Source organism: Taudactylus pleione, unplaced genomic scaffold (genome assembly GCF_031769625.1).
Source record: "Taudactylus pleione unplaced genomic scaffold, aTauple2 ptg000176l, whole genome shotgun sequence".
NCBI lineage: Eukaryota > Metazoa > Chordata > Amphibia > Anura > Myobatrachidae > Taudactylus > Taudactylus pleione.
The window spans coordinates 3508012-3531061 of NW_028284578.1; the positions used below are offsets into that span (position 1 = coordinate 3508012).

Here is a 23050-nt window from a genome sequence, read left to right on the forward strand (position 1 = left end):
TGGACCTGCACCGGGCGACCCTGGAGAAACCGCTGTGCCTGCTGGAGAGCATTGAAGACCGCACGGAGTTCCAAGATATTTATTGGAAGCTCCGCTTCTGTCGGCGTCCACCTGCCCTGGAACAAGTGTGGACCCGAAACTGCTCCCCAGCCCCGAAGACTGGCGTCCGTTGTCAACAGGACCCAATTTGGAACCCAGAACGGACGTCCCTTGTTGAGGTGGGTCGTCTGTAACCACCACGTAAGGGACAGGCGAACCTCCTGGGTGAGCACAATCGTCTGGGACTTCAGAGACTGAGTCAGCCCGTTCCACTTGGACAGGATCAGGTGCTGCAGAGGTCTGGAGTGAAACTGGGCGTATTCCACCATGTCGAACACCGACACCATGGAGCCCAGTAACCTCATCGCCGAGTGTAAGGACACCCGGCGGCTGTGCAGACAACTGCGCACCCTTGACTGTAAAGCAGAGATCTTGTCCTCCGTCACGAAGATCCTTTGCTGTCCCGAGACCAATAAGGCTCCAAGATGCAAAATCCTCCGAGACGGGATTAGAGTGGACTTCTGCCAGTTGATTAGCCAGCCGTGCCGTTGCAGCAGTGCAATGGTCAGGTCCAAGTGGCGTAACAGGAGCTCTGGAGATCCTGCCACCAATAACAGGTCGTCCAAATACGGCAACATGCGGACTCCCTGCAGCCGCAGAGAAGCCGCTATGACCGCCATCACCTTGGTGAAAACACGTGGTGCTGTTGCCAGGCCAAAAGGTAACGCCCGAAACTGGAAGTGGTCGCTGCTGATTGCAAACCTGAGGAACTGTTGATGGCGCCAAAGAATAGGGACATGCAGGTAAGCGTCCTGTATGTCCAATGACACCAAGTAGTCCCCAGGTTCCAGCGCCAGAATGATGGACCGTAGGGTCTCCATCCGAAACTTCGGGACCCGCAAAGACTTGTTGAGTGCTTTGAGGTTGAGAATCGGACGATATGACCCATTGGGTTTCTGTACCAAAAATAGATTTGAATAGAAACCCTGGCCCCTCTGGGAGAATGGAACCGCCACTATAACTCCAGCCTGGAGCATAGTGTGCAATACCTTCCGCAGCTCCGTAGCCTTGTTCCGGTCTGATGGGAGACCCGTGGTGAAGAAGCGAGCCGGGGGTCTGTGCCGGAAGGAGAGGGCGTATCCGTGGGAAACCACCTCCAGAACCCAAGTGTCTGTCGTAGTGGTCGACCAACACTGGGCGAACTGTAGCAGGCGGCCTCCCACCCTGGGATCCCCCAAAGGGAGGCCCGGACCGTCAGGCCGCAGGCTTGTCATCTGGCTTGGGGGCCGGACGTCTGGTACTCCATGCCTGCTTCCGGGGCTTGACCGATTTCTTAGGGCCAGCCTGTCGAGGAAACGACTGTGGTTTGGGCCTGCCCTGGGCCCTAGATGACCGAAAGGACGATGGTCCCGAACCAGAAGGAGCAGCGGCCGACGGGAGACAGGCAGATTTGGCTGCCGCCAGCGTGGCCACAATCTTATCCAGATCCGGACCGAAGAGAACTTCTCCGGTAAACGGCAACGCTTCCAGACCTTTCTTGGAATCTGCGTCCGCCTTCCAGGATCGCAGCCACAAGGTGCGACGAGCAGCTACCGCTGCTGAAGAAATTCTAGACACCAGAGTACTAATGTCTAGAGCCGCCTCGTTGATGTAGGTGGCCGAATCACGGAGATTGCCAATCAACTCCGCCTGATCGGCCGGACAGTCGGATTCAAAAGAAGCCTCTAATGAATCCGCCCAGCGCTCCATCGCTCTGGCAACCCAGCAAATGGCCATAGCCGGCCGTGCTGCCCCCCCTGCAAGGGAATAAGCGGACTTCAGGCAGATTTCTACCTTGCGGTCCGTAGCATCCTTAAGGGAGGACATGGATGGCATCGGCAATGTGGCACTACGGACAAGACGGGTCACGTGAGAATCCACCTGTGGAGGGGATTCCCACTTCGCAAAATAATTATCCGCGAACGGATAAGCCACCGCCAGGCGTCTCTGCGGCTGGTATCTTTTGCCAGGTTGTTTCCACGCCTCCTCTAAATGGTCCACCAACTGACCCGAAAGAGGAAAGACTGTGGCATCGCCCTTCACATCTTTGAAAAAGGCATACTTAGATTTAGCCGCTGGGGGAACTTCGTCCTCAATCACCAAGGCTGTGCGGACCGCCCGAATAAGTCCAGGAATATATACTTTGGACTTAGCATCAGCGTCCTTAGTATGGAGAGGTTCCTGATCGTAAGGATCTAGAATCTCCCCATCATCAGACGTCCCTTCGTCATCCTCATAAGGAGCGGACAGAGACGCCACCGGCCTTTTATGAGACCGCATCACAGACTCCCCTTGCAACACATCCGACAAGTGCTGTACAGAACTCGTCAGGGAGTTAACCCACGCTGGCTCCTGAGAACCCGGGAGCGGGGAAATAGGGAGACTGTGGGGTACCACCAACTGTCGTGGGAACCCCTGCATGGGTGACGACACCACAGACTGCTGGGACAAACCCATCGGAGTAAACGCGGGCTGCGGAGCTAACTGGCCCACTAAAGCTGTTAACGCCTGAGCGAAACAAGCCCAGGGTGGCTCCTGTACCGGTGCTGTAACCGTAATAGGCCGCGCCATGGACAAACACTGCCGGCAAAGGCCCTCCGCGCTACCCTCCCCCTCCGCTAACGGTACTTTGCACGTGGTACACTGTAGCCGGAGGGGAAAATCACTTTCAGACATGATGGCACCACGTATGTGACCTCTCTCACCAATTAAGTATTAAATAGGCGAGAGACCACCCTGCAGCACCGCACCGCAAGGGCTTTAGCAGAAAGAACAGGGACAGTAATAAAGCTGACAGTTTAGAGAAGAAAAGATTACAGGCAGCAGCGCTAGCACAGTCACATACAATGCAGAAAAATAACAATTCCTGCACTAACAGCGCTGATCACTCAACTACACAGACACAGGGCCTGGTAGGACACAGCGCTGCATACACAGACCTGACCACAGCGGAGGAGAGGTATGCGGGGGGACCCAGACCACGATGCTTCCTTCCAGCGCTTCCAGCAGCGTTCACCATGCGTTCTGGAGAAGATGGCCGCCGAGGAGCAGAGAGGAGGCTGGCCTGGGGGAGGAGCGCTGCCACAGGACCAGTCGGCAGCATGCAGAGAGGGCTGTGTGCAGCGGGGGAGGCGCCGGCTGTGAGACAGGGAAGGCGCGCTCCCCTGGCATGCATTTAACCCCTGGGACGCCGCAGCGCTACCGCTCTGCTGCAGTCCGCTGTCCCAGGGGGTAGTGGAAGCGCAGGTTGGTCGCCTGGCTCCACGCTGCAGCCAGTCCCCAGGGAGCCCCCTGCCTGGGGACTTAGGACCATGTGATCAGCGGGGACCCACCGCGGGACCCCGCTGCTTACCTCTGTCCCCCTTGAATCCGGCCATGGTCCGGAGCATCTGGGGTCACCGCTAGCTGTGACCCCAGACGCCCACCAGCATCCCCGGATCAGTACCGGCGTTCTGGTACCGGCGGGGTGTAGGGAAGACAGCATGGACGTCAGGACTGACTGTCCATGCTGTTCATCCAGTTGTGCAGCCACAGCTGCATGAAGAATAAGCTTCAGGGGCTCTTCTAGCCCCCACTCCAACAGGTGCACCCGACTCCGGCCGGGCACCAAACTAAACTGAGGTGCCTTGGCTCGGGGGCGGGGTATAGGAGGGGGACTTAGTGCATCCTGGGAGGCTGAAAGCTTAACTCTTTGGTGCCCTGCGACTGACGTCACACCTATACCCCAAGGTATCCTGTGGATACCCTATGGACCCTGAAGTAGAAATAGAGATTTTGCACCTAATGTCTCTGCCTGCCTGCTTCTGGGTGGAGAAACTTATTTGCATGATTTTGCCTATGGAGTTTTTGCGCAGGTGAAAACATCCTGGAATTTAATAGGGCGAAAAGCAGAAAACAGGAGTAAAGTGCAAATCGACAAAATTTTTTTGCCAAACCGGACTTTTCGCCTCTAATGGCCCTTAGTTGGGTGGTTTTGGATAATGAGCAGTGCGAGAACACACAAGCACACTACTAGTTACAGCAAATCAGACTTAGGAAGTCACTAGGTTTTATCTGTTCTTAGCTTATAGTCCAGTGATTACTGACACTGATTTTAAAATATTGGGCACAGATAATTTGACCATGTACAGTAAAAACTGCCTTGGATTGATAGATGTATTATTATTTATGTCATGAGGACCATGTTGTTTCGCATTAGTTGTTAAACTCTGTCAGATGGCTAAAAACACTAGTTCTAAGACAGAGCAAGGTTAGAATAGGCCTGAAAATATTTAAGTTTGCATGGTGGTAATAGAGCAACATAAGCACCCATACCATTCTTCAGGTTTAGACACACAGCGGTTTTTGGGTTTTTGTACTGCGCATGCTCGGAAACCGAGCGCATGTATCTACAGGCAATGGTAAGTCGTATGAGACTCAGACGCATCTCCGCTTAAAACTTGTGCATATATGTAATTACACTAGTTTCCAGACAGATCCTTTGTGCCAAGGATAGAACTGGTACAAGTGTGCACTTTTAGCGATGACAGTTATTAAACCAGTTATATGGATATGGGCGGTCTGATGCATGCAACTCATCTGTATATGAGCCAATATATGTATTTATGGGTATTACACAATGTTGTGGACAACTTGCATTTAATTCTGCATTGGCCCCATCCTGGTTAACACTAAATAACACATTACCCCATTTATTACATATTTCTTAATATCATGATCTGTTTAAATAATGACACTTATGTGACTATGATTTATCTGTGCAGCAGAGCTTGCAACACTATACTACACACATAAATGGTTAAAGTAGCAAACCTGTACCTTCATGGGCCTATGTTTTGCAGAGTTTCTGTGTTGAGCCAAGCAGCCCTGACACTTGGAATTAGGCCTGAACACAATGGATTTACTTGGGATTCATGCACAGATTTACTTAGGACCTCATTCAGAGTCTCTCGCTAAGGCGCAATCGCTCGCTAGAAGCGATTTTCGCCCATCTGCGCATTCGTCTAAGTTGCAGTGCGAGTGCGCAAACAAGCGTCTGCGATGTACAATCCAGCGCTAGTAGTACACAGACAGGTAGCTACTTTGAGTGACAGATTGCGCCGTTTGTGGGTGGTAACAGGGGAAGGTGCTTGTGAACGGGGGAGTGGTTGTGCGAACGCAGGCGTGTCTGACCGTCAGAACGGCGTTTAATGGGTGTGCATAATTAGCAAAGTAGCATCATTGCACACGTAACTTGGTTGTTTTTTAGCCTGAACTGCTCGCAGTGTTTGAGGTAGGTCAGGTCAACCCCAAGCGCTGCGAGCAGCTCCGATGTCCCTCGATGTTCACGATTAATTAGACACTTCCCGGATATGACGTGTGCTGCGAGTGACAGGTGGGAGGTTTTATAGTCCAGCATACGCTAGCTGCTGTCGCTCACTAAGACGTAGAGGGCGTCCTTACAGCGCAAAGAGCGTCTGCTTGATTTGCATGGGAAGCAATCGGGATACCGGCTGACGTGATCCCGACAGCCGGCTTCCCGACTGCGTAATCCCGGCGTGGGTTAAATGATAGACGTCTATATCTAGACACCTGTCATTTTCCCGACGCCGGGACACAGGCGCCCGGCATCCCGATCGAAGGGATGCCGGGCGCTGCGAGTGGACAGCCGCGCGCGGGGGGGGAGAGTTAGGTTTAGCGCACCGGGGGAGGAATTTAGGGTGAGGCACCCCTCCCGGGAGGGTTAGTGTTAGGCTAGGAGGAGGGAGGGTTAGGGTTAGGCACCCCCGGGGGGGGACTTAGGGTTAGGCACCCCCCCAGGGGACTTTAGTTTAGGCAGCGGGGAAGGGGGGGATTAGGGTTAGGCACTTACAGGGGGGATTAGGGTTAGGCACTTGGGGGGAGGTTACGGTTAGGCACCCCTAAGGAGGGTTAGGGTTAGGGGGGTTAGGTTAGTTATTACTTACCTGAGGACGATCGGGATTTCCAGTCGGGCCGCCACTGCCGGGATCTGTTCATCTGTCGGGCTGCCGCTACTGGGAATCGAACAGGCGGTAGTTCATACCGATTTCTATTTGCATACCCGGCCCCTTTTTGCAAGCGAGCGATCGCATCTTGCGAGAGACTCTGAATGAGGTCCTTAGTGTACTCAAATCAGAAGATTCTTCTTTAAAGTAGTTATTGTCTATTCTAGCAACAGTTTTACTTCTTATAATGTTACCCACATTCTCATAGGTTGGCCACACACATGCTAATATTCTTGGTAACTTATTTCTTTCAAAGTGGCTCTTTTTATTTTATCTGATTATTCAGTGCCCAGCAAAATCTAATTGGCAATGTTCAATCATCTATATGTGTAGTCAGTATGACTACTGATGCAGTGTTCACAGTGTTCGGTGGTTGTGTCTAATAATTAGTTTGCAACCAGCGAGGCCAAATTTAGTAAGAAGTTGATAATATTTTTTAGTGGCAGAAACCATTAAAAAAGAAAAAAAAAAGAGATCAACTCTTTTTGTTTCCTCCATTATCTAATTACTGACTATTTCTTTGTACTGATACTTCCAAAAAAAACAAAAACTTTCCCATCAACTAGTCAACAATGGGTTGAAAAAAAATGATGTTATATCACATGATTTCTAGCCAGCTCATTATAGAGCATATACTTACATTATTCATTATTCCATTACGTTAAAATGTTTACTTCCTGCTCATAAGAATTTATTATCCAGAACAAAGCAAAACAATCTGTTTTCTACCATTTAAAAATCGAACTCAAATAGGGTAAAATAGGTGCAGTGATCAGGCCACATACGGTAGCAAATGGGGAGAATTGGGCTGCAATTTGTGCCGAAAATACCCAAAGAAGGATGCAGTTATTATCCCAGCTGTTGAGATGCCAGCGCTCAGAACGCCAACACTAGAATCCCGACACCAGTCAGAATCCCATCGCCAGCATCCCGTCTGCTGGCATCCCGACGGTAAGTAGTGGGGTTAGGGGTTAGGCACTAGGGGGAGGGTTAGACACTAGGAGGAGGGTTAGGTTTAGGAACTAGAGGGGGAGGTTAGGTTTAGGGTGTGGAGAGGGAGGGTTAGGTTTAGGGGTAGGGTTAGGATACTTACTGACAGGTGTCTTATTCCTGTCGCTCCGGCATCCATACCCAACCCCTCCAAAGACCCACACTGCCCTTCTGAATAAGTGCGGAGCCCAACACAACTGATGCGAAGGTCCATTTGGGTTTTCAAACCTAGAAGCACTGCTTCACCGTAAATGAAGTGGATTGGACAGGTTTGGCAATTCCCCTTCATCGCTGGTCCCCATAGCCGCCACCTCCCCTGCACCCACTATAGTCCTACCCCTGATTAATTCTAACATTTAGCTGATTAGTTACTTACAACATCTAATGTACTGTCCATTTTGACACAGAGCAATGTTTCACAGAATGAAATGACACCAAGCAGATGGATGGCATGAATGATACATAGGGATGGTGAAATGGTTTCTTAAAGGAGAGTTTTTGTTGTTGTTCCATGTACCCCTGGGTATACAGCCAAAGAGCAAAATAAATGCACAATCAAGCACAGCTCAGTTACTTACCTCAGAGGTGACCCCTTGGGGGTGGCAATGCCATAGCCCTTGGAATCCAAGTTACCTCCCACCTTCATGGTGTCACAAGGTTTTCTTTGCTCAATATACTCATTCATAGTGGACTCCAAGAGATAGGCATATTTCCCTTTAGACTTTCTAACTCTGTTCATTCCGTCTTCAGTTGTCTTTACAAACACAGAGGGTTCGGCTGAGCGCATGTAAGTCCACATCTTTTCAAAGACGGCAATTTTCGATCTCTAGGAAAACATAATATCAGAGAAGAGGACTTTGCAAAAAAATTTTGAAAAAGATATATGAGAAGATATACAGTATGCTTTCATGCTTTTTTTGTCAGGGAGTTGGATGCCGCTTTAAAAAAAAAAGGTTCCTGATTGGAGAATATAGTATCTCGTTAATAGGCTTTCATCAGATAATGTCTGCGGATGTCTTTCCTTATGCAAATGCTTCTTTGAGCAGAATCTGAACTTCGAAACACAAATTAGGTACAAAATACTTTGATAACTTGGTAACACGAGACAAGTTGCGAAAATTGTTCTTTCATGTCACTTTATGACAGAGAGCCCATACGTAATGTAAAATATGTAAGGCTTAATGATGAAGGCAAAAAAGAATATCATAGTTTTCTGAAGGGTCGCAGAAATGTAATAAATATGAACAGGAAATAAGACAGTTTTAAATACTAATTGTTGGCAAAGCTTAATGTTGCGACTTCTTAAGTATTAAAGGAACTCTATGGAGAAGATTCAAAGTTAGTAAGATAACAGAGCACACAATTCCTAAATGGTACTGAATGTTAAACTAGTTAAACCTAAAGTAGGATTATGTTTTTTATGTTTATAGCAAAGGGTCAGTTTTGCTAACTGTGCTTTCTTTTCATACGCCTAGGTCAGCCTTTAAATCTCACAGACCTGTCACTCACCTCTGTTCTGAAGCACACGTTACCTACACATGCAAACCGCCAAGGGGTAGGCAGCCTGCGGCACTCCATCTACTGTGGAACTACACATCCCAGCATGCTTAGCACAGTCTTAGCATGCTCTAACAACAGAACTGTGACAGGGAATGTTGGGAGCAGTAATTCCAATATTCAAGAGAACACAGCCTATTAATTCACAAGGAACTAGTGGTCATAGTGAATTAATAGCCTGTAATCTCTTGATTACTGTTTTAGAATACAAAATGGCTGACTCAATTCACATTGATTTACAATTTTATGTGATGTGGGGCCAGACATCACCACAATGTCCTGGGTGTGAGAATGACAGCTCATTATGGTATGGAATCTTCACTCGTTTTCCTGCTCCCCTCTATGGGGTATAACTGTACAAGGCAAAATTAATTACTGTTCCAAAGGCACTCCATGGCACACTGCCCCCTATATGTCATATACATGTTTCATATAGTTAATTTTTTTATCTGTTTATTTATATGTTGCTTGGGCCGGGATGTGCTAGAGGAAAAATGCAATGAAAACCCCGTTTTTGGTTTTTTTTACTGCATTTTCATATGTACTAAGCCCCGGCCGCCCGATTTTCGAAGCGTAGGGTAATGTCAAGATTTTCTGGCGTTACCCTATAGAAGCCTATGGACTTCTTACCGCATCCCGCTCCCTGCCGCTTCGCCGCCCCACAGTCGCCCAGCACCTCTCACTGCCGGAATCCCTCATCTCAGCCTCCTGTGTGCTCCTCCTGGGTCCCCCGCCTCCTTCTCCTCTTCTTCTTCTTCCGGGTGCAGGGAGGAAGACAAGGAGCCTGGGACTTCTTGCAGAGGTCACCAGTAGGAAGATCCCGGGGTTAGGAGGGGGAGGAGGCCCTCAGATACCCCCTCACCCGGCAGTTGCAGCTTCGCAAAGGTCAGCTCTCATCTTATGGAAATAAAACCCCTCCAACATCTTCTCCCTCAAAATGAGCAAGCAGTGCTGAGAAAAGAAAAAAATCACCTAACCTTAAAAAATTCTTTAGTGGATCCAGAATCTAGAGTCCCATAGGCTATCTCTGTCTGTTTGGCCAAGTCATCGGCACTCTCAATAGGCGACACCATTCTCTCGACCGTCAAAAAAGCTGCTAGATTTGCCGTATAAGAAGAAATGATGATGAGAGTGAAGAACCACCAGACACCACCCACAATGCGACCCGAGAGGGACCTGGCAGGGAGAATCAGAAATTTGACAGCTGATTATATTTTTACACAAAGAATTTCCACATCAGTATTATTGGCTCCTCACATTATTGAACCCCTTTAACTATGACAAACAATTTAGTGCTCCCTGTTTGCCTCCATTCCCATCTACACATCATGACAATGCCCTGTAACTTGCTATCATCACTTACATAGTTTTGATCCTAATATTCTCTTTGCTGCAGTGAACAGAGCAATATTCTGATTATCTACAAGTTATTTACTCCCCATCCAGGAATGCAGTCACATTACCGGCGGCCGGTATCCCGGCGTTGGAAGCCCGACACAGGACTAAAGATAGGCATCGAAATCCCGGCGCCCATCTTTATCCCGACGCCGAAATTCCGACAGCTGCCATCCCGAAAGCAGGTAAGCAAGTGCTGTTACCTGCGGGGGGAGAGTTAGGTTTAGGCACTACTGGGGGGAGGTTAGGGTTAGGTACTCCACTGGGAGGGCTAGGTTTAGGGTGCGGGAAGGGGAGGTTAGGGCTAGGCACCACCGGGTGGAGGTTAGGGTTAGGCACCACTAAGGGAGGGTTAGGGTTAGGGGGGGAGAGGGGAGGGTTAGGTACTCTGGCCCCTATCGGGATTCTTCACAATTGGGATGCCGGCGTCTGTATTTTGACGGCATCCCATCCATCAGTATATCATACCGATTCCCCTGTCCACTTCATAAGTGGGTACATACAGCCTATATACAGTAGGAGATGAAAAACCCTAGTATTCGAATGAACCATTGGGAAAAAAAAAATTCAAACAACACTAATAGTTCTGGCATCTTTCTGCACTGAACTCAACCCCACTATTATCCTAAACACTGTGATCTTCTGTTCTCACTTAACTCTCTTTACAATATACCATATTACTTGCATGTTCTTGGAGTACAGGACTTATGGGGCTCACACATCTAGCCTGTAACAGGGCAATTCCTCATTCTGCTGACACCGGGGTCAGGGAATCGGAGAAATCCAACATGTTGGACAATCTCGAATCCCCGATTTCGATCTGAAAATGGTCAGAATTAATTAGTTGGGAATTTTTAACATGTTAAACTTCCCTGATTCCCCATGGATCCCCGATCAGTAATGTTCACATATCTTTTTTTTATCACGAATCAGTGGATCAGCGTCAGCAGAATGGGGATTAGGGCCGTATATGTATGGACTGTATAAATCAGACTAGCCACATGCTGCTTCATACTTACCTACTTTATTTCTGTTTCCAGAGGGGAGCAGCAGGTGGTATTGTACGGTGTGGGGCAGAGTGAATTGCGTCATAATAGCCCCATTCATAATGGCGCAGTGACGTACAATGCTGTATGAGACAAAGCGGGCAGGATGATGCGATTTGCTGGGAAACACGTCACTAGGTCACACGTCCTGACCATTTCACTAGGAAGTGGGAGGATTGTGGGAGGGTGACTGCTTTCCTGTGTGTCTGGGGGACTCTACAAAATTCATGAGTAGGCAGGTGATCAACGATACTGCTATCTATATTATGTTTTATTCCAAGCAATCCATCATTGGCTTAAAGGAGAAGTTTGAATGGGAACTACTGTATAACCTATTCATATAAATGATTTTAATTCATTGCTACTGGGTAGTAAAATATGTCTATTCACCCCACAGAGAAAACATTAATTATATGCATATTTTGCATTTATTAACATGAGTGAGCGTTACTATACTATGACCTGGACTTGTGGAAAAGGCCATTGAGCCCTGGGTCTAGAGCAGGAGAATTACATCTATTTTTACAGTTTTATATTTGATTAAGTTACAAACACTGTGAAAAAATTAACTAGTGATGGAAATTACTAATCTGACATTACCATACTTCAGCAGAAAAGGGGAAATAACATCCATCATTATCCAGGGGTGCTGAAAGTGGGGCTGGGGGCTGGGACTATACATGCCAGTGGGGTGTAGCCAAGATCCCAAGAATGAATATGCCATGCCTCTTATTTATGGGTGGTGAGCAGCTTCTGTAGAGGCTCTAACACTGAAAAAATGGCGTGGCCACACTCCCAATGCTTGGCCACAGCTCCTAGTATAATAAAGTTCTACAAAACACTATAAAAATCAGTAATGCTACAGGCATTGTTTATAGCAGTTGTTACCACACTGTGTGCTGTGGTAATCTTGGGTGCTGGAGCACATTCTCAATGTTGCCATGGTTGGTCAGGTTCCAAATCAAGTCATTTGGCCAGGCATGTTTGTAGGCTGGGCCATGCGTTGCCTGTTTACCTTAGAGATGCAGTGCCCGGCTCTCCCCACATGAAGGCCATGGCAGAATGTAAAATAAATAAAACAGTATAACATTTTAAAAAAAGTTCTTCAAAGCACAGTCGCTTACACAAGTCATGATATAAAATTATACATAAAACTATGTAGCTCTGTGTTTGTGACTACAGGTTAGTTTGGGCACTGTGAGATTGAGTTTACACAAGCCAGGCTTCATTTGTAGGGCAAGTTGACTGGCACTAAGATGAACACACATGTAACTGTGGGATGAGACAATCATGCATGCCCTAAGCACTTTAAATGTTTGATAACTGCATTATTTTGTGCATACTGCAAGGATGTGACTATATACAGTATTTGTGTGCCCCACAGCAAAAGTTAGTAAGTTCCCATATATACCACCCAATGATGAAATATGTATCTTTGACACAGAAAATGGGCTCCTCAGCCGTGGGCCCTATAGTAGCTGCACCCACTGCACTTATGGTAGCTACGCCCTTAGGCCCCCATTTAGTAATGAGTTTTATCACCAAAACGAGTGATACATTTCACTGTGTATGATAAATGATGCTCCAGCCAATCAGCTCCCAACTGTCAACTGTTAGAAAAATGACAGTTGGGAGCTGATTGGCTGGAGCACCATTTATCATACACAGTGAATTTTATCACTTGATTTGGTAATAAAACTCATTACTAAATGAGGCCCTTAGTGCATTGTATGTAAAGTGCACAGATTAAGAAGATCATACAAAGGATGAGCTGCCTATTTGTTTGTCCGCACTAATATCTGACTTATTCTGGGGACACACACACTGCTATACTGTAGCCAATAGTGAGCAACTGGTTGACTGATGTATGAAAAGCAACAAGGTGGCAATAATAAACTGTTCCAAAACAATTAAACCATTATGGGTTATATTGGTAAATGTGTTTGGAAGATGACTGCTATCAGTCTGTGTGTCCAGCCACTTTCCAACCACATCAACAGGCCAGAAGTGATCCAGCCACTATGTTTGGACAAATCGAAGAAAAATCCTGTCTCTTGGAGCTCATGTCAAGCGGCTCATTCTATCTGTGTTTAGATTTATGCTACATTGAATCAGTCATTTTACAAATTTTATCACACATTTAAACTTTTTAAAAAAAAAAAAGTATTTTACAGTAGACTTTAATAGTATGATAATGAAGATCAATTTTAAAGGTTCTTTTTTTAATCTCCTACTATAATCTTAAATCAGAATCTCAATAAATATTTGCATATTGGAAGTGAAAATATTGTTGGTAAGGCCATGTCTTATCAAATAAGGAGTGTTACTATAAATACCAAACCAGTTTACCAGTTTATGGATTTAAACAGGTTTTGCTTGCACTGTATGTATAACATTATTTTTAATCTTTGGGGGCAATCAAGTAATGGTAGCGAGGTGCCGGCATACTGACCATTTCTCCGGCACGAAGTGGCCACCGACATTGCAAATTTTCCTTGCACCTCATTGATATGCTCAAGACAATCCGCATTTTTGCTGTACCAAAATTCAAGTGGAGGCTAAGCAGTAGCAGCTGCGACTTCTGATGAAACCGTGACTGCAAAATCATACTAATGCAGCAGTCGATGGGCTGTCTATTGGAACGCCCATGATCTGCAGCTGTAATTCACCATGGTGAGCACAAAGATGCACCATTAAGCGGACATCAGCTGCACCCAGTGGCGTCACTAGGCAGGTACGGACCACACTGGGTGTCTCCCTCTGAGAGGGTGACACCAAAATGCAATCTCCTCCTCAGTGACAAGAAGCCGGGCAGTGCACACTAACATCACAGTGCAGCGCCCAGCTCCCTAGTCACTGATGAGAGTCTCTGGGATAGGAAATGTCATCAACCATTGATGGCGATGATCCAATGGTTCTCTGCAATCAATGGCACAAAGCCATGCAATATTTTTTTTATCCCATGTGCCTAGCTCCACTCCCCAGCACAACCTGTGAAGCTCCACCCCCACTTCCTGATTGGCCAGCTGCCCGGTAAGAATAAAAGCAAAAAATACCATCGGTGGTCCCCACAGTAGCGTAAGTTCATCCCAGATGCCCGCAGGCAAATTATAATTTGGTGCCCCCCAGACTCAGTTGCTGTTGCCCCAGGACCCTGCCTCCGTATGCCCTATTACCCGCATCATCATTAGATGCATCCTTGTTGAGATCCAGCTCTTGGAAGATCTGCAGCCACGCTTATCCTTGGGCCAGCCACTCAAGACTCTGCTACATGGGTCTGTGGCTAGGGCTGCCACCAGGGAGGAGTGGGACGGAGAGTTGTAAGTGTGGGGGACGCCGGGACTGCTGTACGGGTCACACTGACATAAGAAGCTGCTGAAGAGCAGCGACATAAATGAGTAGGGACAGACTATATAGCTAGACTGAGGCGGCAGCTGATGGTCTGACAAGGAACTCTCCACTATTGTATGGTGGATTCTCAGGTGCCGGGAAGGGGTGCCATGTATTGAGCGGCCGTGACGGTACACTCTGGATACATAGTTACAGTCCTAAGTGGGGTGAACATATTGTGGGCAGTGGAGGAGGTGTCCCTTCAGTACTGGAGACCGGTGGCAGGCGCCTCCATTGTCTCCCATAGTTCTGCCTCTGGCTCCCCAGCCGATGGTTACATACCATCAAGGTCAACCACCAATGACAACATCGATGGTAACCATCGATGGTTAATACACTAATGGCCTGCCCTACTCTGGGGGCAGCCCAGCTTCTTCGGGAGTGCTGTGCATGCCTCCAGAGTGTGCCACAAGGCAACGCCCCTGTTTGGGTACACATCCCTCAGCATGTGCAGGAAGCTGACTTACCACACTGAATGTCACTGACCCCAGTGCCACCACTGGCTGCACCATTGGACTACTGAATGTCCAATGGTATTTGGCTGCCGGTGTCAGTGGAGCTGCGTCTTCCGACAGGCCCGCTGAGTCAAGCAACGCCTCCTGTCACCTCCAAGGAATGCCTATCAGAAATGCATGGCTCTCCATGGAACTACCATCCACATCTAACGTCAGTAACCATCGGGAGGTATGCGCAGTGTGTTCAAGGCTTTACTTGCATCCACCTCTGAATCAGGCCCATACTGTCTATTAGGATGTCTATATTTCTGACTGCCACCACATGCATCTTTAGACTGAATGAACATGTCACTCATGGATCAATGAGTATTTGAATTTTTAAATAAAGTTTCATATCTTTTGAAACATTTTATTTATATCCCGTTTGTTAATTGTTGCAGAAATTGATCGCCAAGCGTGCATCATCTTGCTTAGGAAGCCCGAGTACGGTTATTTACTTTAAGGTACAGTACGCGGATTCCTTCCTCATTTCTCCACAACTGTCTAACTCAATTTCAACACCAAATCCCTCATCAGGAGGTGACCTTTACAAATACATAAAATCCAAAAGCCCCGCGGCTCTCACAATGTCTGAGAGTCATATTCTCTTCAGCAGGCTGAGATTTAATTAACACTGTGCCCCTTAGTACAGGGATAAGACATAGTGATTAGGTTTAACATGCGTGTTTATGCATGCAGGTGGGTGGGAGAGGTTTTCTCTGCGGCTGCCCACGCTGCGCTGATTCTTTGTCTGCACCGAGCTCTGTAAATGTCTGCGCGGAGGGGTACTACATTTCTTTAAAAACACTCTGGAGAGAAGTACTGAATATTCCCTGCAGAGTATAGATTCAGTATTGGGCCATCTGCAGACACTGTGTGCATATTTCCAGGGTATTCACACAAACATTATTAGAGGTCTCTGTGGGAGCTCAAGATGTTGTAGTTTTGCTACAATTCTCCCAATAATTAAGGAGAACTATGGGCTGATGCTAATTCTTCAGCAGTGTTATGACAAGAGCGCAGCCACTGAAGAATTTGTACAAGTTACAGTATATATACAGCAATTACCATGTACCACATTAATAATAACTTTTTTAGGTTGGTCCAATGACCCTACTAGATTAACTGTCTGTGTGAAAAAGTTATAAGTTCCACTAAAATGTATTACATGTTGTTATGCTGTTGTTATTATGATTTATGTATCTAACCTGGTTTGGTAAAGAAACAAAAGGAAATTAAAGGATCTTGTAGGTTCCCTGGGGTTGGATACGGGATCGGCGGTTGGAATGTTGGCGGTCAGAATACCGAAAGTGGCATCCTGATAGTCAGGATCCCAACCCAATTAGGTAAGTCTCCTATCCCTAACCCTCCCCCTAACCCACCTTTCCCGCAGCCTAACCCTAACTCCCCCAGCAGCCTATCCCTAACCCCCCCTAAGCCACCTTTCCCGCAGCATAACCCTAACCCCCCCAGGAGCCTATCCCTAACCCCCCACCCCACAGCCTAACCCTAACCCCCCCTTCCCCACAGCCTAACCCTAACCCTCCTCCCACGCAGCCTAACCCTAACCCTTCCCCCCTGCTGCCTATCCCTAACCCCTAAACCTAACCCTCCCCCTCCCACCAGGAAAAGAACCCTAATAATTACCATTGGGATGCCAGCGGTCAGGATTCCGGTGCCAGGATTCTGAGATGTTAACAACATCCCGTTCCCTGTTCTCTGCCTCCCACCACTTATGTATCTACAGTACTTTGATAGAAACACTTGGAATATAATATATGGTCTGTTGTGTGTGTTCCAGATTTTTCTCTTATATTTTTAAAATTCAGGGACATGTGTAGTGTGATGGAAAGGCAGCTTTACAAAAGACTTGGCTCCATTCCTAAGGTGCAGGTTGGCACTTCTGGCCTCCCATTGAGACACTAGGCTGGTTGGCAGCAACAGCTGCAAGGTATAAACAAGGCTATAGCCAGTCGATAGGGCACCCTGTGCTGACCCCAACCCCAGGCCGATGCCATGACCTTACAATAACTGGGCAGGTCCACCGGTGCCAGGGAAAGAAGCAGAGCTCTCGGAGCATACTTAGGATCCTCTGGGTGGCTGTGGCTATGTGGGGGCAAGCCACCAGGACTAGGCGGCGGCAGCTCTCCAGACTGCAGGTTTCCATGCACACTGCATGTCAAATACAGGTATCATGTGGAAATGATGGTACAACCAATTAGACCCTGCACCCTGGGTGGCTGCACTGCTAGTTGCGGTCTTGGTGTAAACAAAAGGGTCAGTCTGCACAGTGTCTCTCACTACCTGGGGTAAAGAACAGGAAGCATATACAGAGAGAGACACCTCACTTGTTACAAGTGAGACTAACCTGCCTGAAACATAATTGTTTGTGGGTTGAACCTCAGTATACTTGTCTAACTGTCCCAATTTCAGCAGGACATTCCATATCTGATGGCTCTGTTCCGCTTTCATGATTAGGACTGCATTGTCCCGATCTGCCAGGGGTGCCGCACACTCTTTCCACTGGTGCATGCAACATAGAAAGGGTGTCAGAATGGTAACTAGACAGGGATAAGGGACAGCCTAGCGCTGTTTAGCGCTAGACACACCCCCTCTATGACAAAGACACATCCCTCCTTGATGTGACCAAGCACACGGTCTCGATCAGCTTACTCCATTGTTGAGAGGTATGAATTCCCACATTTAGTTGCACCGTATTTTGGTGTTTACAGAATGCTGGCAAAGTCTATCCCAAGAGTCATCATCATGTAAGTGTTCACGTGACATGACACTAGGGCGCTGATTCTGAGATGGGAGTAAAGCAAAAAAAGCAATTACCTTTGTTTCTCTTTCATCCACTAGGGGACACTGGAGGTGCTTACGCTGGGGTATAGAGGTGTGGATAGCTGGAGCTGGCACTAATAATTTAGAAGTGTGAAGCTCCTCCCCCTATATTCCCCACCAGCCCTCAGTTTAGAAAATGTGCCTCATGGAGCTGGTCACATTATGCTGTGCTCCAGCAATACATTTCATTTTTATTTTAATTTAGGTTAGCTTTTTTTACTACATCTTTTACACTATATTAGGTACCCTGCGCCACCTCTCTAAAGGTGGGGTCCGGGTACCTGGCGCCCTGTTCTTAGTAGAGCAGGTAGGAGTGCACAGTGCTTATCCTAAAAGCAACTGACACCTCCTTATCGCCACAGCACTTTTCTACACAGTGACAAGGTCACAAGAAGAAGAAGAAGTGCTGAGCTGAACGAGAGAAGAGACCTCTGAGGGAGCGCAGTGAGTATACTCAGCTGCGCATCCCCCGTCTCCCGCCCTGCTTCCCGACGCTGGTTTAGAGCAGCGCTACAGCGCTGCTTTCTATCTACTAAGTCTCTCCTCTCCCCGCTAGTTTAGAACATCGCGGGCTGTAGAGGGGCTGACAGGTGTTGCAGCCAGCGGTACACAGGCTCCCCTCTCCCCGCTAGTAGAGCGGCAAGCGGGGCAGTCAGAGGGGAAAGTTCATATATGGCCAGCGTTAGGCAGCCATACTGCATGCCTCAGGAGGAGGAAGGGGGCGGAGTCTAATGAGCGGGCTCTCTCTCTCTATACGCGGCAAGCGGCTGTTACAACAGCGTGGCTGCTGTTTCTAACACACTACCTGTATCTCTCCTCATTACAGGAGAGTGCAGAAGCCACAGTGTGGGCAGAAGGATGATCTCCTGGCACACACCCCTTCTACAGGATCCTTTCCAAAAGGGTCTGTGAAGATAACACTGGGGTGTACAAGGTCCAGGGAATCTGAATTATTGGGAGGGAGTGGTGTGAACCTCCTCCTTTGTTTCCCACTAGCCTTCTGTCTCTGTACTGATTCTGTTTGAGTGGCTGTGTGTGTATACCAATTATCAGAAAATGTTTGGTTGTTCTAAATGTAACAACAAACTAAGCCAATTGCTGTTGACACCACGCTATGTGATGCTTGTTTAGTAACACAAGGGGCAGCACAGAAGGTGTAATGGTTAGAATTGCTGCCTCTCAGCGCTGAGGTCGTGGGTCCCACTACGGCCCTTAGGTGTGGAGTTTGTATGTTCTCACTGTGCTTGCGTTGGTTTCCTCCGGGTGTTATAAACCTCTGTGGCTATTACTGTATCGCCTACTCCTCCATGGGCCGCTGACATGGCAGGAGTTATGACGGCTGTAACGTCAGAATTGATGGCTAATACGAGGGTTAACCAAATATCTGGACTGGTACAGATTATGTGTACCGCTTCTACATTGTCCTCCACTGCCTATCATAAGCCTGCAGTGAGCGTCCTCTGCCGACTGTCCTCCAGTCATATGAGGAACCCCTCGCAGCTCCGCGCTGCTGGCTTTAGAATCTGTCACTCGGGGTGGAGCCTTAAAATTCTAGCTGTTGGGCAGATCTTTAATCTACCTGAGGAAGTAGTTCCTGCAGCTCACACAACCGCTTCTAGACAAGCTCTCTGGCCTGGAAACAACTGGATAAGCGGTTCCAAACCCACATTGTTTCCCTTCTGGCTATCCATTTCCATTATCCATGATGGAACAGTGGAAAACACCTCCTCCAGTAGATGCATTTGTTTTTTCGTTTTTTTTTTTTAAGGAAACATCGATTCCTTTGCCGGGCCATTCACATAACCAGCGATGTGATTGGTTATAGTCTTGTGGCTGCCTATAGGCTGATTGCTGGACAAGTTGCAGCACTTCCTGCATCAGTCAGTAAAGGTTTGCAGCGTTTTGACATAGTTGTGTGTGTGGCTGTTTTTCTCCTGCCTACTGATCATATAATACTACTGTGGCTCTCCAACTCTTCTGCTCGCAAGTTGGAATAAACACAGCAATCCATTTACAGCAGCAGGAGCCCAATTTAGGCCTACGCTTGTTAGCGCCTGGGTTAACAATGCTGTAATTGCTGGGTGGACCAGTTGATTATGGGCTTGGATACTTCTAGAGCAGAGTTACGATTACTAGCAGAACTCTCCGTGAGTCAGCAGTTTACATGATATCAGTCAGATCAGTGCTCGTATGTCCGCTTCTGCTATTTCTGCCCCCAGAGTTCTCTGCTTGCTCTCTTGGCAGGCGGATGCAGACTCCAAACGGGCTGTTGAGGGTCTACGGTTCACAGGTGATATGCTTTTTAGTCCAGAACTGAAAAAATGGATATACCAAGCCACTGGGGGTAAGTCTTCTTTCCTTCCTTAGAATGCTCCGTCACTCAGGAGGACTTACACTGGTCCCTTATTTCATTCCTTTCATGCATCCCTTTCGTTAAAGGGCCAGAGGTACCCCCTCACACATTAGGGGTGGCAGAGGTAGAGGTCGCCCACATACAGTTACACGTCGACAGAATCAAAGACGAGTCGACCAACAGGTGGCTGACTGTCTCCCATTCCACCTGGGATCTCCTGCGATGGGACCTTGCTTACAGACTTTTCAACAAGCTTGGAACCAGACCTCTTTAGATCCGTGGATTCGCAAGCTACTTTCCGTGCGGTTCCGAATAGATTTCGAGGTTTCCACTCCACATCGGTTCTTCTCTACGAGTCTGCCGGTGTCCACGGACAAGGCCCCTGTTAAACCTAAAGTCTTCAAACAGTATCTGAAGCTGTATCGTTTCACTATGGAGTCACTTCAGTCTGTCATTGCAAGCTTCGAACCGGCAGAGTTCCTCATTTCTCTGTATATAAAGGATGTGCATCACCATGTCCCAAATTGGGAACCGCATCAGGCTTTACTGCATTTTGTGATTTTGCAAACTCACGATCAGTTTCGAGCGTTGCTGTTCGGGTTATCCTCGGCTCCCCATGTTTTCACTAAAATTATGTCTGTCATGTCGATCAGTTAATCAAGGCTCCATCGGACCACTTCTCTTGGACCATGCCTCACTGACATAATCAATTTCAAGAAACCCAATCCGAGTCCTTCCCAAAGACTCCAGTTCTGGGGATGATCCTAGATACGGTATTACAGAGGTTTTTCCTTTTGGAAGACTTGGCATCCGGCTGCTCTTTCAGCTAGCCCTCAGACCAAGGAGGGTGTCCTTGCTTCTCGGTCTTCGTCTCTTGGGGAAGATGGTAGCTGCTTTCAAGGCACTACAATTCGGACAATTCCACTCCCAAGTGTTCCAGCTGGCCCTGCTAACACAGGGATCAGGGTCTCACCTGCATCTAAATCAACTGATCCATTTGGCCCCGGCAACCAGGGTGGCACTCCTCTGGTGGATACGACAGACGCCAGCACGGAGGATGGTGAACTATGGTCCTCGACTATTACTCTCATCGGTGGTCCCTACAGAAAAGACGGTGGCCCATAAATGTGTTGGAACTCGGAGCAGTTCCCTTCTGGAACGAGTTCTGTCAGACAACGCGACGGCTGTCACTTACATTAACCGCCGGGCCGGCACTCGAAGTCGTGTGGCCATGTGAGAAGTATCTCAGATTTTCTAGTGGGCCGAGAGTCAGTCAGTAATCCTGTCGGCAGTATTCATCCTGGGAGTGGACAACTGGGATGCAGATTACCTAAGTCACCAGGATATCCATCCCGGGGAATGGAAGCTTCACCCACACGTGTTTCACGCACTGGGGTCATCCTCAGGCGGACCTCATGGCATCTCGATTAAACATAAGTGACCAGGATACGTGTCAAGAACTCTGGATCCGCAGGCAGAGGCTGTCGACGCCCTAACAGTTCCATGGACTGACGACATGGTTTACCTGTTTCCTCCGATACTACTAATTCCTTGTCTACTAAATCGAATAAAACACTAGTCGGCCTTAGTCATTCTCATGGCACCAAACTGACCTTGGAGGAGTTGGTTCTTCTGTCCTTCTTGGCAGTCGATCCGGGTTGCTTCCTCTTCATCCGGACCTTCTGCAGCAGGGTCCTTTAGTTCACCCCAACTTAGCACAACTGCGTGGAATCCGATATCTTAGATGGAAGGGCATCCCAGACTCGGTTATTCCCACCACGCTTTGCTCCAGGAAACTGGTTTAGGATGCACAATATCATTGCATCTGGCGCTCTTCTATCATTTGGTGTTACAGTCGGGGCCTTCTGTCAAGGGTGTTTCGTTATCCCGTTTTTACTTCTCTCCGAACGGGGATTAGATTCTAGTCTTCGCCTAGGATCATTAAAAGTGCAGATTTCTGCTCTTTCTATTTTATTTCAACGCAGGTTGGCCATCCTACCTGCAACGCAGATTTTCTTCAGGGGGTGTTGCGGGTGCAGCCACCCTTTGTACCACCTATGGCTCCTTAAGTCTTATACTTGGTACTTTTGTTTCTTCAGTCTTCCATGGACCTCCCAAGAGGTTGTTATTAAGTATTTGTCTTGGAAGACGGTCCTCCTCCGGGCTTTGGCTACGGCTCTTAGGGGTTTGAATTGGGGGCTCTGTTTTATAAGCCTTGTGTTTCATGATGATAGGGCAGGGCTCAGGACGCAAGCTACTTTCCTTCCTATGGTTGTGTCTGTTTTCTACATAAATCAGCCTATTGTGGTACCATCTTTGGTAGGGGACTCCGGTATTTCTTCTACCCTGGATGTGGTTATAGCTCTCCACCTCTATGTTGCTTGGACGGTGTCCTTACGCGAGTCTGAGTTATTTTTTTTTATGTCCTTTTATAAGGCTGTTCGGAAGGGTTGGCCAGCGTCCAAACAGGGTTGGAATGTTGGCTTAGACTGACAATCTGTCAAGCTCATGTCAGCAATGATCGTCAGCCTCCTATGTCCGTGTCGGCTCATTCCACACGTTCTGTGGGTACGTCGTGGGCGGCACGTAGGGGTGCCTCTACTTTACTATTGTGCCGTGCGCCCACTTGGTCCTCAGTGCTCACTTTTGTGAAGTTTTATAGAATTGATACATTTACGGCTTCAGCATCATGTTTTGCCGCCTTGTACTGCAGGTTCCTCATAGCGCTCCCGCCCGTGGGGAAAACTTTGGGACGTCCCCAGTGTAAGCACCTCCAGTGTCCCCTAGTGGATGAAAGAGAAAATAGGATTTTGGTACTTACCGGTAAATCCTTTTCTCTGATTCCACATGGGACACTGGACGCCCACCTCAGCGCTCTTCGCCTGCCTGTTCAGTTTT

General features: G+C 47.9%; 1 protein-coding gene across 8 annotated transcripts in view; it reads right to left on the reverse strand.

Moving 5' to 3' along the window:
• Positions 1–23050, reverse strand: part of GRIA1 (glutamate ionotropic receptor AMPA type subunit 1) — a 333609-nt gene that overhangs the window by 47529 nt on the left and 263030 nt on the right. For all 8 annotated transcript variants that reach the window (XM_088475695.1, XM_088475691.1, XM_088475690.1 and 5 more), the window contains exons 12-13: positions 9608–9806; positions 7652–7899 (exon numbers count right to left, since the gene is read on the reverse strand). In XM_088475695.1, coding sequence (XP_088331821.1) covers positions 7652–7899; positions 9608–9806 — 447 coding nt within the window. The remainder of the gene's footprint in view (positions 1–7651; positions 7900–9607; positions 9807–23050) is intronic.